Source organism: Buteo buteo, chromosome 20, assembly GCF_964188355.1.
Source record: "Buteo buteo chromosome 20, bButBut1.hap1.1, whole genome shotgun sequence".
Classification (NCBI taxonomy): domain Eukaryota; kingdom Metazoa; phylum Chordata; class Aves; order Accipitriformes; family Accipitridae; genus Buteo; species Buteo buteo.
In genome coordinates, this window is record NC_134190.1 from 27,102,698 (window position 1) to 27,116,730 (window position 14,033).

Genomic DNA, 14,033 nt, shown 5'->3' on the forward strand with positions numbered 1-14,033 from the left:
TCAGCCTTCCTCACCGTACTGTGGCCCCAGAGGCAGTGGGGAGGCTCATCAGGACAGCTTAAGCCTTACAGGTCCCCTGCATGGCCCCAGCTCTGGGAACAGGGAGGCCAGTGCTGTGACAGTCCTGTGTCACAGCTGCACGCGTCGCTGCTTCAGATGCGCAAGGTGATCCATCTCCTTGAGAGAGAAAATCAGCGCTTCAGAGCCAAGACCTAGGACCAGCATGGTGTCCATGTCCCCAGGAGCTGCCTTCCTCTCCACGCCCAAGTGGAAGAAAGAGGACTTTGACACAGGAAAATAGTCCGGGTGGAGGTACTGAGAGTGGGTGAAATGCCTGCGAGTCATTGTAGTTTCCGTTAATAATTTCAGCTTCGCCATAATGCTCTGTCGTACTGGTGTGTGTGAGAAGCCCGACCCGTGGTGCCCCACGAAGGCACCTTGAACCAGTTACGGCTTGTGCCTGGTCTCCGACGCTCAGGCAATTGTGCCTGGCATGTCTCTGGCCCCTTTGGTAGCCAAGGGCAAGCGCCGGCAGCCCGGGGTCGTTCCAAGCCCTGCCATCGGGGACGCGCTCTGACTTGGCACGGCCCCAGAGCGAGGACCGTGCGCCAGCCCGGGGACCGGCTTTGCTCCCCCAGCTGTAACGAGACCCCAAGCTGGAGGGAAAAGCAGAAAAGGGTGGGCTTGCCGAAGGGTCCCCGGGGCTTACGACGGCAGGGCTAGAGCAGAAACCGCCACCCTGCCCCGACCCCTGCGACGCAGCCCCCTCTGTGAAGCGGGGCAGGCGGGCGGCCCCCCTTCTTCCCTTCTTTTCGCCCCTCTTTTTTTTCCCTCCCAGAGGTCACCTTCAGCGGGGAGGCAGCGTGCCCCCAGGACCAGAGACATGGGGAAGAGGCGGAGCGTCACGCTTCGCCCCGTAATGCCTGGCAGCTCCCTCCGGCTGCTGGCCGCAGGCTGAACCCAGCCCGGAGGCTGCGGCGGTGGGAAGCGAGGCGGTCCACGGCCGGCCGGCGGTGCTGCGCTGCTGGAGAAGGTGAGGGGCTTTAGGGCGGAGGGGAAAGGAGCGTGGGAAGAGAAGGTGGCGGCCGCGGCGATGGAGGACACGGGACGGGCACGTAAAAGGGCGCCCGCTCCTCACGAACCGGTTTTGGGGACGCCGGCGTAGCGTGGCGGCACGACGCGGAGGGCGCCCGTTTCCCACGCATCTGGTGGACGGTGAGCTCGCTAGGTGGGTCTGCTCCAAAAAAAGTTGCTTTGTGGCCGGTTGCGGCCGGTGGGATGGTGCCATGGTACCGGCTTGGTTGGTTGGGAGGAGGGTGTGATGTGGCTTGGTCCCGGCGAGATTGCTGCCTATTTGTGTCCGAGGAGGCTGCTCGGCGGAGATTTTGGTGTGCTGCTTGCTGGGGAGAGGATTACAGGGCTTGCTCCGGGGAGGCTGCTGGCTGTTTCTGCCCGAGAAGAGCAATACGCGGCTCTGCTGAGGGGATGGTGCTGCGGTTCTCCGCAGTGAGATTAAGCACTAGCCTGCTGACCAGTTTTAGAAAGAAGCTCATAAATCTATCAGCAATAAGGCCAGAAACAACCGCGGCGATAATCTGTTCTGATCTCTTGCGTGTATTAAACAAGCTAGAGTGGACCTTTTAGGGGGGAAAAAAAGCACCATTCTTGAGTTAAAAGTTCCAGAGATGGAAGGTTATTCTTCCATGCTGTTTGATGAGGTTTTTAGGGGCAAATATCCTTCTTCACAAAATCTGCACCGCAGCTGAGGTCTGAAATTGCCTCATTTCAGCTTCAGTAATTGGTTTTATTATAATGCTTTTTCTTAATTGGGACAGCCTTCTGTAGTGAAATTCTAGTACCCACAAAGGTACATACAGATGAGAGAGCCACTTCTTTGCTCTCTGTTTGATAAGCTAAAATGACTGCTCCCCTGGAAGTTTCCCCTGTAATTGTCAGTCCTATTGTCATTCTCCTGGTTCTTCTCCAGCCCTTTTTCCATCAAACTGTGGACACCAGGGATAGCTTGCTGAACTGTGGTCTCGCCGATACCATTAAAAAGATAGAAAACATCCAATAGCTAATTCTGTTGACCCATCAGCTGGCCTCCAGAAGAGTTCAAGAAATTTACCCTAGAGAAACCAGGCTTTCACAGCAGTGTATTTTTAACATTCAAAAAAACATCATAAAAAAGTAGATAAAGGAGAATGCAAAGCAGAGCTAATGGAAGGAATGCCTTTCCAATAAAAATACAAAATCCACTGGTGCACAGTATTCTGAATTCTAGTGCAGAAGTCATTAGCAGGTGGCCAGCCTTTCAGAAATACAGCTTTCCTAACTCAGCTGATTTTCAGAGATTAAATTTCAGACTGTCTCAGGGCATCTGTGTGTAGGAACCTCTGCAGAAACTGGAGTTCACTGTAAGAGGCACGTCGTCTCAGAACAGATCTCTTCTTCTGTTATAATCTCTCTTAGTCTATGTAAAGCTGAATGGCTATATCTATTTTTTTTGTTTATAGTGATGCTTATTTTCTTAATTTAGCATCTGGAAAAGGCTAGTTTGCCTCTCACTGCTGCTGTTTCCTGCGTCTGATGCTTTCTGGGCATTCTCTTCAGCAGAGTCAATGCAAAAATGGAATCTGCAACATCAGTAACCCTTGTACCCTTATTCTCTTAGACTTGTATCTGTATAATTAAGATGTATATCTGTATCACTGCAGATTATTTCTAGTGCAATTCTGTATCATCCTACATGTTAACGCCTGCAAAGGAAATGAGGCTATACTAGATCTATATTTCTGGGTTACACAGTGGCCAATTTGTCTACAAAGCAGCATGAAGAATTTAGATTTGTCTGATTAATATGACATTTGGGGGGGGAGGGAGTGTGTGGTGGTTTTTTTTTTTCCCCCTGTCATTCAATGCCAGACTAAACTCCTGACTTCTTTGGTCATTTGAAACACTTTTCTATGTGTCTATGTGCATGCACTAGTTTTATCAAGCAATGCATTATCTACCCAAACCCATTTTTTGTGTCATTTGCAAGATTTTTGCATATTTTCTTCTAGATCATTGACAAACGTAAAAGTATTATAACAGAGTCAGGATTCAATAAAATTAATTGTGTAGGGTGAGGACACCAATTATACTGGGCTTATTTTTGAATCCATTAAAAACGTGTGGCTTATTGATTTTGACCAATGCCAGGATAAATTTGTACAGATAGCTTTCAGGGAACGATCAGTGAATGGGACATTTCTGGCAGGCGCTGTACGACCCAATACCGGGCTGAGAACTGCTCCGAACTCCCACCAACGATTTAGAGGTTGATAGGAAACCCTCGCAGGTCAGGTCCTTCCACAGCCATCAGACAGAAATGAATGTGGTGGTTTGATAACAGCAGGGACACCAAGTGATCTGAATTACTTGAAACATTAAGTGCATTTGAGCAAAATGTACTTTATTAAAGGCGGTGTGAAAGTATTCAGGTAGAAACAAGGCAGGCAACACCCAGAAAGGGACATGAAGAGTAAGTGGAGTTTCTCCCCCCCCCAAGCCCCCAGTAATTTGGAAAAACTCTGGAGTCATAATGGATGTATAAGGTAGTGCAGCTTCTCAGTGTGGTGTTCCTGCCAAAAGAGTTCTTGGGGCCACAGCACGAGGCAGAGGGTAGTTCTAGCTGAATGCATCACAGGAGGCATTCCCCCAGGAGAAGTTGGGGTTTTAACTTGGGGGGCAGAAAAAATGGTGAGGCTTCAGAAAAGAGCCATAAAATGGATCTGAGAGCTGGACAAAAGGCCTTGGATTGAGAATTGGACAGAAGGTTGTTTGAAGGCGTTTAACCAGTAAGAAGAGAGCATGGAGATGTTTATTCAAAATTCAAAATGTGACTACAATTTCTGGAAGCATCCTATCTGTTTTCAAACTAACTGATGTAGGCACTACAGAAGCACAGTGTGCCAGATGGTTTGTGAAACCTAAGTAAAGCATTGGCTAAATACATAGCCTGAGTTTCAGGCTGTACCCTGCTAGTTTTACTCAATCTATGTAGTTTAAAATATGTTCTCATAGGCTGTGGTAGTACCTCTGACCACAGTGCCTATAAACCCTGCAAAAGTATACAGCAGGCACTAAAAAACTTTTTTCTCTAGCTGAGAAGCTTCAGCAGCAGGTTAGGTAAATTCAGATTAGGGTATCATATAAATACATAACAGCAAGAATGTTAACACTGGCTTTCATAGTTAACCAAAGTTTGTCTTTGGATCAAGCCCACATGACTTTTTGTAAGAGGTGCCCCAAATGTTGTTGGCTATTTGGTTTGGGTTAAAGCTCTGTAGAAGGTCAGGCAAGAAAATGGACCCTACATGCCATATGCTCAAGACCATTTTTTATGGAGCATCTTTGATATGAAGAGAGGCTGAGACAGCTGAAGCTCTTCAGCTTGGAAAGGAGAAGGCTCAGAGGGGATCTTATTGGTGTATATAAATACCTGATGAGAGGGAATGAAGACAAGGGAGCCAGACTCTTCTCAGTAGTGCTCATTGACAGGACAAGAGCCAATGTGCACAAATTACAAGACGAGGAATTCCATCTAAACACAAGAAAACATATTTTTTATTTTTTTTTTTTTTTACTCTGAGGGTGGTTAAACAGCATGATAGGTTGCCTGGGGAGGTTGTGGAGTCTCCATCTGTGGAGATATTAAAAACCTGACCGGACACTTTCCTAGATAACCTGCTTCAGCTGCCGCTGCTTGAGCAGGAATATTGGATTAGATGATCTCAAGAGGTCTCTTCCAGCCTCCATACCTCTGTGATTCTGTCATCGTAGTACCATCTCTGTTATGCAGAGATTACACTGTCTTTGGCTCTTGCCATGTATGAAGTCTTTTTCTGGACCAAATATATTAATCATTTTGGTTGGAGAACCAGAATAACGTTACTAGACCAAGAGACCGTATCTCCGCAGGCTAGCTCCTCCTCAGCTCCTGAGGAAGTTGGGAAGCATCTCCTGATGATGGCAAGGATGTGAATTTCTTGCTGCTGTAATTAGAGACTTTTTGGGGGAGTTAGGGTTTCTCACACGCTGACAGCCTAGAAGCAGGACCTCTAGCAGATGAAGCACAGGATGGGCAGTGGAGGAAAGAACGGGTTTGGAAAGGACCCTGCCTGCTGCCTTCAATACCACACAGCCAAATGGCGAGTGAATCCTGGCCAGGGCCCTGGTGGCCTCCTCCCCAGGGCTTGTCACTCCGCAAAGGGCAAGTGGCACTCCAGAAGGTAGCAGAGGTAGGTGCAGAGCACCCAGGCACGCTCTGCTCAGTGGTGACCCAAATTTGGCCCTTGTTTAGCTTACTAGCTAACGGCAGTGGAATCTCAGAGAAAGCCCTGACAGCTCCGGCTATTTCCTGAAGTACGGACCGTGTCCTGTAATCAGTTTCCTCAAGGGCTGCAGGAGCCAAAACCTGCGAACGATTCTGGAGTGACCGTACCTGGGGCTGCCTTCAGATGGAGCCCTGATCAGACCCTGTCACCGTCCCTCAGGACACTCGACCTATATCCGCCGGCTGGTCTATTTTTCCAAGCTGGCTATTTCACTTTGGTGGTCTACTCTGTACCCAGACAAGCAGCCCTCCCTTGCCAGTGGGGCCATGCATGGATGTAAGGATCCTTGCCACATATATTGCAGTTCACTTGAAATGTGGAGTGGAAGGACACAAGAGTTTTTTTGATTGCTTTTATTGCAAAAGCTTATGGACCAAAATGTTCTGACTCCCAAAGCTGGAATGAGAACTGAGACCATAGAGTGAAGCATGTCCTCCCATTCACAAAAGCAAGTTTTCACAGAGCAATAAGAGAGAAGTAATGAATCATATAAAAAAATAGAATAGAAGAGTCATATAATAAACAATTCAATACAAATAAAAACACACCAATGAATAGATATTTGAAAATTATATCATTATTGAATAATACATTAAGTGGATGCAGTGAGAAGATTCTAACCTTTGGGTTAGATAGCGCTAACAGGTGGCCAGCCTACAAGGGAAGAAATTTTATTCTAACTCAGGTTTGAGAAATTAAGTTATCTGAGAAGATCGTGAACCATTTGCTGACAAGAACTTGTATATGACCATGAATTTCTTATAGGAGAAACACTGTCCTACAGAAGAGATCTTTTGATATTTTTTCACAAACATAAATCTAATGTGCTCTGCACAAGACAAGCAGACATCTCTCCTGTTGTTTCACTCCCTGTTTAGTGTGGCTTTAGCCTATCTAATATCTAGGGGAGGCCTATGTTTTTCAAAGATTTATTACATTTTAAGTTTTTTCTCTATATTCCTAACTAGGACTCTTTAAATTTTTTTTTTCAGCTATTTGTTTTAACACCTAAATGTGGCAACACCAGTTTGGAAATGTCAGTGGCAGAGTGGGTTTGTCTGTGGGTTCTGCGATGCCCTTGCTGTGTGGAATTTCACAAGCTGTGCCAGCTGGGCAGCAAAGAGGAGGAGATCAAAGCAAAATCTCTAAAATACTTTCCAGACTGTCCTTCCTCGTGAGTTTGTCCCCAGCTTTCCATTCATCCCCTCCCATGCATGCACTTGTTCATTGTTGAACTCCCCACGGACTGTACTAACTTTGGCTGCTGTTGGCTGTCACACCAAGCCAAAGCCTTTGCAGAAATGTAGGGCCAATTACTTGGTACTTCTGAATTGGATGAGATTAAGCAACGCAGTCTAGGAGAGAAGGGAAGGGAAGGGAAAAGAAGGGGGGATCTCCCAGAAGTAGTCCCAGTCTCCTGTACAAATCCAGCCTTTTTTTAGTTTTCCCAGGTTTAAATAATTCTGTTGCTACATTACTGGATTCTTAAGAATGACCGTATTTAGCAGCAGTGAGGGCTGGAAGTTGAAGGAACTGTAATAAGCTCTGGTCACAGATAGAGCAATGTAAAAACTAAGGGAAAAGGCTTCATTCTTTCTGCTCCCACTCATATTCCCTGGATGCCATCTTCCTTTTAAGCAATGTGAGGTCCTATTCCCTCCCCCAGAAGGCATCTTGTGAGTCAGAATGTTTCATGGGAAGAGATCCTGAGTTCGTAGGTGCAGAGCTGGGCCACTGGTTTTACACTGGAGCTCTGTCTCACTGCACACTCTTTAAGACACATCCGAGAATGCTGCAACCTGCAGGCTCTTGGGCTGCATCCTGGGCTGCATTAGGCAAAGTGTTACCAGCAGATGGAGGGAGGTGATCCTTCCTCTCTGTTCAGCACCAGTGGGGTCACATCTGGAGTAGTGGGTCCAGTTCTGGGCTCCTCATCAGAAGAGAGATATGGACATACTGGAACAAATCCAGTCTGTGAAGATGATTAAGGTATCGGAGCATCTCTTGTACAAGGAGAGGCTAAAAGAGCTGGGACTTGTTTAGCCTTGAGAGGAGAAGGCTTGAGGGGAACACCTTATTGATATGTGTAAATACCTGTAAAAAAGTCACAGCCAGAGTCTTCTGAGTGATACTGAGTGACAGGACAAGAGGCAGTGGGCCTGAATTTCTGTTTAAGCATAAGAAAAAAATTTTCTGCCATAAAGGTGACCAAACACTGGAACAAACAAGTTGCCCAGAGCAGTTGTGGTGTCTCCATCCTTGGAGATATTCAAAACCAGACTGGACACGGTCCTGAGCAACCTGCTTTAGTTAACCTTCCTCTGAGCAGAAGGTTGCACTAGGTGATCTCCAGAGGTACCTTCTCACCTCAACCATCCTGTGACTCTGGTTCTGTGACCTTGCTCCAAAGCCAGGAGGGGGTCCCGGGCCTGGGGTGCCTGTGTTCAGAGCACAGGGAGGTAGTCAGGTGGAAAGTGCTGCCACAGGTGCCTTAAAATGCTGCCTTGTAGCTGGCTGGGGAGGACTGAAAAAGCATTTCTCTGAAATGGGTCTGAAGCAGCTGGCTGTAGCTCAAAATGCCGTTGATGTCCAGGCTTCCTTCCTGCCTAAGTTTCTTGGCTGCACAGATGAGTGACTTTGGGTCAGAAATATCAGCAGGTGTGTGAGGTACTGAGCTCCCTTTGGCTTGCTCGGAGCACACTGACTCTGAGTAGTAATCCTTTTTTTTTGTCACGGGCTAGCTGTGCCTCTGCTTAAGGGGCAAGTCTGTCTCTGCTGCTACCTCAAGGACTTTCTTCAATAAGCAGTAGGGGTGGTTTTCTGAGTAGAGAGACATGGTCTTGCTGCAGTAGGCTGAAGAGAGCAAGAGGATTGGGTCACACTTGATAATCTGGGACTCTGTTACTATTTTGCTTGTTGCCTAACAACTTGGAGGCTAGAATAAGAGGAAGCCTGGAAGGCCAAGCTTTAGTACAGCTAACACAGAAAGGTGACCCAGGTCTTTGAAAGGAGGTGCCCCAGGGACTACAATTAGGAAGTCAAGCATCTGTCTGGAGGCCAGAAAGGATTAGAGGGCTGAAGGAGGTTCCCTTCAATACAGGGACCTTTTATATGATGAGGGGCTTTGCCCAGAGGTGTACTGTATAAAAGCACAAGCTCAACTCTAGCACAGCTGCGAGAGTGCTCAGGCTCCAGGTGGCAGAAACACCCGCTGCCATGGCATGGTTTGTGCAGTGCGTCCGACCAGGTTTTCTCTGTGCATGTTGTGATGTTCCTGACTTGGGCTGTGGTGTTTCTGCAGCACTCAGCAATGGCCGAGAGCTCAGCTGCGGCTGTGGCAGCGGCGGGGAGAGCGGCACCCACTGTGCTAGATGAGCTCCTGGAGATCACCGCTCAGAGCCTGGTGCGCACCGAGGTGGCCGAGCACTACGAGGTTATTCGGGAGCTGGGCAGGGGCAAGTATGGCCACGTGATGCTTGTGACCCACCGGCAGAGAGGTAAGGAACCGACTGCGCCCTATGAGCTACTGTGCCTTCCTCCACTCGCCAGGGTGGTGGGTGGGCTGGTGGCTCCTCGGGACCCGGCATGGTGGGAGGTCCCCAGGGAGAGAGGCAGGAGAGGGACCTCCCCAGCCAGGGACCATCCCATTGCACCCAGCCAGGGAGCAGGTGATGCCAGGAGGCAGCCCAGAACATCAGGCAAGGTTATTGTGATGAGGCGGGTTCAAGGGCAAGCTGGGAAGTCACTCCACAAGTCAGGTTCATGGCTAGCCACCGGCACAGATGTGATCTAACTGGAAACCAGCACTCCCACCACACAGCTCAGGCAGGGAGTGAAGCCCCAAGGTCGAGCTTAAACGGTGCCCTAAGCCCCGTGGACAGAGGGTGTGAGTGGAGGTCCTAGGTGGGGTTGGCCAAGGCCATCAAGGTCTATGACACTATTCTTCCCCAGTAGTCCCAGCTCAGACTGACAGGCCCACGTAGCCACAGACCTCCCTGTGGCTGTGAGCATCCGGACCCATGGCTGCTCAGTGCCCTCTCCGTCTGGCCTTGGTATGAGTGACTTTCAGGAGAGTCTAACCCACTCTCCCCATCCCCAGGGACTCCTATGGCTCTCAAGCTGCTACCCAAAGCCAGCACCAAGCTGCACACCTTCCTGTACGAGTATTGCGTGGCGCTGTCCCTCGCCACCCACCCTGCCATCGTCGGCATGTTTGGCATTGCCATCGAGTCCAGCCAGTACTACGGCTTCCTCTACGAACCAGCCCTGCACAAAGACCTCATCTCCATCATCAAACCCCGGGTGAGTGCTGCTACAAGGCCATGGGGGCTGGGACCGTAATGTTTGGGACCCAACCAAAGGCTGGTTGGGTCGGAGGGAGGGAGATAAAGGCAACGGGCTGTGGGTCTCTCTGGGGTCCACAGCGTTGAGGCAGCTTCAGGCTTGCAAGACCAGAAGTGAAAAGGTCTTCCCTGGTGCAGAGAGTCCAGCCCCGGCAGGGCTGCCATCCGTCGCCGTACCATCCGTCCCTCTCTCCCCGCGCAGGATGGGATCCCCGAGCCGGCCGCGAAGCAGTGTGCCAAGCAGCTGGTGAGCGCGCTGGAGTTCATCCACAGCCGCGGCCTCGTGTACCGTGACGTCAAGCCAGAGAACGTGCTGCTTTTCGATCCCGAGTGCCGGCGCATCAAGCTGACTGACTTCGGGCTTACGCGGCCCAAGGGCACCAAGCTCAAGCTGGTGGCCGGGGTGATCCCCTACACCGCGCCCGAGCTCAGCAACACCGCCGATGCTCAGGGGGTGCCCATCGACACCAGCCTGGACGCCTGGGCCTTCGGCGTGCTGCTTTTCTGCCTGCTGACCGGCTACTTCCCCTGGGAGCAGAGCCTGCCGGACGACCCTTTCTTCGAGGACTTCATGCTGTGGCAGGAGACGGGCCTGGACGAGGACCTGCCCCGCCACTGGAAACGCCTGACGGCCGAGGCGGCCCTGATGCTGCGGAGCCTGCTGGCCCTCGACCCGGCCGAGCGCGGCCCCGTCGGCGGGGCCCTGCGCTACGTCGACCGCCCTTGGCGGCTGGAGGACGGGGCCGGCGAGGGGGCTGCGGCCGAGCCCTAGGGCCCGCTCCCCGTGGCGGGAGGCGAGGCCGGCGGCTCTCAGCCGGCGAGGGGCTTCGTGGCGGTCGGGGTGTGAGAGGCCGCGGCCGCCCGGAGAGCAGCTTCTCGGCTGCCGGCGGAGCCAGGCTCCTTCCCCAGCTGACGGCCCTCGCCCCGTGGCTCAGCGCTGCCCGGTGCCACCCCCTTGTGCTTCCCTGGGGCTTGGAAACATCTCCCTTCTCTTGGAAACGACTGTCTGCCTGGGAGGCTTCCCAGGCCACGGGGACCCCAGGGTGCTTTCTAGCGGCTGCGGCGCCTGCCTTGTCTTGAAATAGAGCGAAATATGTCCTTCTGTGTTTCTGTATGTGGCTCTTTTTAACAAAATGCCCTGGGGGGGCCCGCTTGCTGTGGGAGAGCAGGGGCATGACAGAGGCTGCGGCCGTCTCAGGACAACCAGTGCAAGGCACGGGCCACCCCTGGATGCTGCCTGGACCTCCACCAGCACCCTCGAAGGGCGGCTTCAGGCCGGTGGGGTAGAGGTGCTGGGGACCCCCCCAGCGTGTGGCCGCGGGTGGTAGCTGGGGACTGACGATGGCGGTGGGAGCCACGGAGGTGGGGCGTTGGGGAAAGCCACCGGGAATCACACGTTGTAGCCTGCCCACTGCCATGCGTTTCTTCACGTCTCCTCACGCTGGGGACCAGGGGACAGATGGGCTCTTCTGCGTGGAGGGTCGTTAGCAGCAGGAGTCTTGGTGTCAGTTTGCACAACTTGGAGTCCCCCTCTAGTTCCCATCACTCAGGAGAACACCCTTCTGCAAACACCAGCAACCGTGCTGAAGCAAAATTCCCCCCTCTCCCTCCTCGAGTGGCTTAGGTGCAAGTGGAAAGGCGAGCTCACTGCCACGAACGCCCACATGTAGGATTCAGCCGAGAAGACAGTAGCACTATGAGGGTAATCAGCCTGGGCATCACCAGGAAAGGCCAACAGAGGAGCTGTAACCACAGGCTGCATAAATTTATCCATACAAATAACCCCAGCAAAACTCCCCTAGTGATTCCTCCCAGCAGTCCTATACCATTGCCTTGCTCTCACTCCTCATCCTCCTCCAGACTGACTGCTCCCTCCTCACAGAGCCAGCCCCTCTCTGTACGAGCCTCTACTACTGCTTCTTTCCTGCGCCTGTTCTCCTGAATGAATCCTTCAGTCCCAAGGAACCATTTCCGAGACTACCCAGCGCCCGCCCAAGCACACCTCCTCCGTCGTACTGCCTTCAGGCCCTAAGAGAACGTCCTTCACCCTCTTTCAGATGCCTGGTTACCCCTCTAGAAGACCTTCTGTCTCCCTTTTCCTGTCACCACTTTAACCTTTCTCCTGCAACACACCTCTCCTAATTCCCCAATGTCCTTCTAGGTGCACATTTTAATCCTGGAAAGAGGTAGCAGGGAGAGAATTAGGGGTTAGAAGCTCTTCTTACCACCTCTTTCCAGTCCCCAGGATTTTGCTGTTGGTAATCCCTTAGCCTTATCCTATAGCTGGAAACATCCCCAGCCCAGTTTCCATTCTCAGTGGCTTCATAACTTCTAAAAATGCATGCTCTAGCACCATGCTTTCTAGCATCCCAGCTTTTCTTTCACCTCAGATCCTTTCCTGCCCACACTCTTCTGTAGTTCCCTAACCTCCAGCTCTCTTTTTCCAGCTTCTTCTCACCCACTGGCATTTTAACATTCCTTACCTTCCCCACTAACATTTCCTTTCTACTACCCATCACCTGGTAAACACCTTTGGCTCATTCCTCTCTCAGCAACATCACCTCCATACTACTCTTTTGTATTTTTCCTGCTCCCCACATCGCTTATCCCTTGTGTCTTCCTTCCAACTCCCCAACCCACCTTATCAACCAGCATCCTGCTCACCCTGTTCAAGGCACAGTTTTCTCCTGTCCGCTTCCATCTCTTAGAATCTTTCATTACCCAAAGACGTAATAAATGCTGCTCAACTCTGGCCCGCTGAGATTTGGCTTTAATTACTCTTTGATTACTGTAAGAATAGCAGAGGAGTGTTAAGGTACCAACACAGTTCCTGTATTCAAGATGGAGAAGCCCTAAGACCAATGGATCTATAGGCCAGGTAGCTGACAACTATCCAGTGAAAAATAACAGAAAATCTGATACAGATGCTTGCTAATAGAGAATTATAGAACAGGAACATGGCTTTTTGGAATGCGAGACTCAGCATTCTATTTGATAATTGAGTTGTGTTTGATAAAGTAAATTCATAGCGTCATGGTACATGATTTTTGTAAGGCATGACCTATTGATATAAAGAAAATCACAGTATGCTGTATTGATTAAGAAGATGTATTACGCAAAGTCAATAAAGCATACATTAAGTGTATTGAGAAACTTCAATGGACAGAAGAAATAATTGTCATTTGGGAATGCTCTTTGTTTAGTTTGGTTGGTTTCTGCAGGGATCAATAGTTGAGTGAAAACTGGTCAACGTTTCCATCCATGATGTGAAGGTAAATACAAAACCACTGCAGGTAAAACCCTGCAGATGACACAGACATGAATAAGGTGATAAACAGCAAGAGGAACAGGCCACTCAAAGAGATCTGGATAAATTGGTAAGTTGGGTGCATTCAAGCAAAATACATTTTCTTGCAGGCAGGACAAATGTATACAGGTTGGAACACGTAGGAATAAAAGCCATCCTTACAGAAAGATCCCTGAAAAAACTTTGTAAGTCATAGAGGATAAACAAGATCGTGTGAGTTCTTATTGTGTTATTCTGTCAAAAAAGGCTGACGGACTCCTTGCGTGGCTAAAGAGGGGCAGACACTCAAGGTGGTCAAATCTCCAGCAAAGGCAGCTGACAAGATCCCTGCTGGCCTAAATAGGAGTGTGGGAAGTAGGAGTGAGTGATTGGTGTTTGAAGCCTCGCAGAGCAATCCTGGGGATGGTGCCGCATTTACAGGCAAGCTGGAAAGCCAGAGACAGCTCAGAAAAGAACCGTGGTGGGGCTGTGGCTTAAGGAGGTAAGAAAGTCTTCTTAAAGAAAGTAATGAGCTAAACTATCTAAACCAGGAAAACTGAACAGTGATTTCATTATGGTATAGAATACCAGGAAGAAAATACCTACTGCTAATGACCTATTTTAGTTTGAGAAAGGTCCCAGAGCGTCCATGAGAGGCTGGAGCCAAACATATTGAAGTAAGCCACATCGCAGTAGTGAGGGTTCTTGCCTACTGAAAGAAACCATCATATGAGGAAAGGCTGAGAGAGCTGGGACTGTTCAGCCTGGAGAAGTGAAGGCTCAGGGTGGATCTTATACTTCTGGCTTTATGGTAATGGTGGCCAAACATTGGAACATTGGTTGTGGCATCTCAGTCTTTGGAGATATGCAAAAACTGCTTGAACAAGGCCCTAGTTAACCTGCTCTAGCTCTTCCTGTTCTGAGCAGGAGGTTGGACTGGACAATCTCCAGAGGTCCTGTCCAGCACCAACCATGCTGTAATTTGGTGACATTTTTCATTTTGAGGACAGTCTGTGTTGCAGC

General features: G+C 50.1%; 1 protein-coding gene across 3 annotated transcripts; it reads left to right on the top strand.

Moving 5' to 3' along the window:
- The first annotated feature begins 875 nt into the window (after nt 1-875).
- On the top strand, nt 876-12,884 carry LOC142042409 (serine/threonine-protein kinase SBK2-like). Of its 3 annotated transcripts, none has more exons than XM_075052284.1 (4): nt 876-1,033; nt 8,683-8,878; nt 9,481-9,683; nt 9,927-12,884. In XM_075052284.1, exons 2-4 carry the CDS (start codon nt 8,692-8,694, stop codon nt 10,494-10,496), a joined length of 960 nt encoding a protein of 319 aa, XP_074908385.1. In that variant the 5' UTR covers nt 876-1,033; nt 8,683-8,691; the 3' UTR covers nt 10,497-12,884. The 3 variants fall into 3 exon arrangements, with proteins under 3 accessions (XP_074908385.1, XP_074908387.1, XP_074908388.1); XM_075052286.1 differs by lacking the exon at nt 876-1,033 and adding an exon at nt 1,040-1,228; XM_075052287.1 differs by lacking the exon at nt 876-1,033 and adding an exon at nt 1,040-1,215.
- Nucleotides 12,885-14,033: the final 1,149 nt, after the last annotated feature.

Coding starts and splice junctions, on each gene's coding strand:
- LOC142042409 (XM_075052284.1), top strand. CDS start 8,692: ATGGCCGAGAGCTCAGCTGCGGCTGTGGCAGCGGCGGGGAGAGCGGCA. Junction 8,879..9,480: donor TGTGACCCACCGGCAGAGAG/GTAAGGAACCGA, acceptor CCCCATCCCCAG/GGACTCCTATGGCTCTCAAG. Junction 9,684..9,926: donor TCTCCATCATCAAACCCCGG/GTGAGTGCTGCT, acceptor CTCCCCGCGCAG/GATGGGATCCCCGAGCCGGC.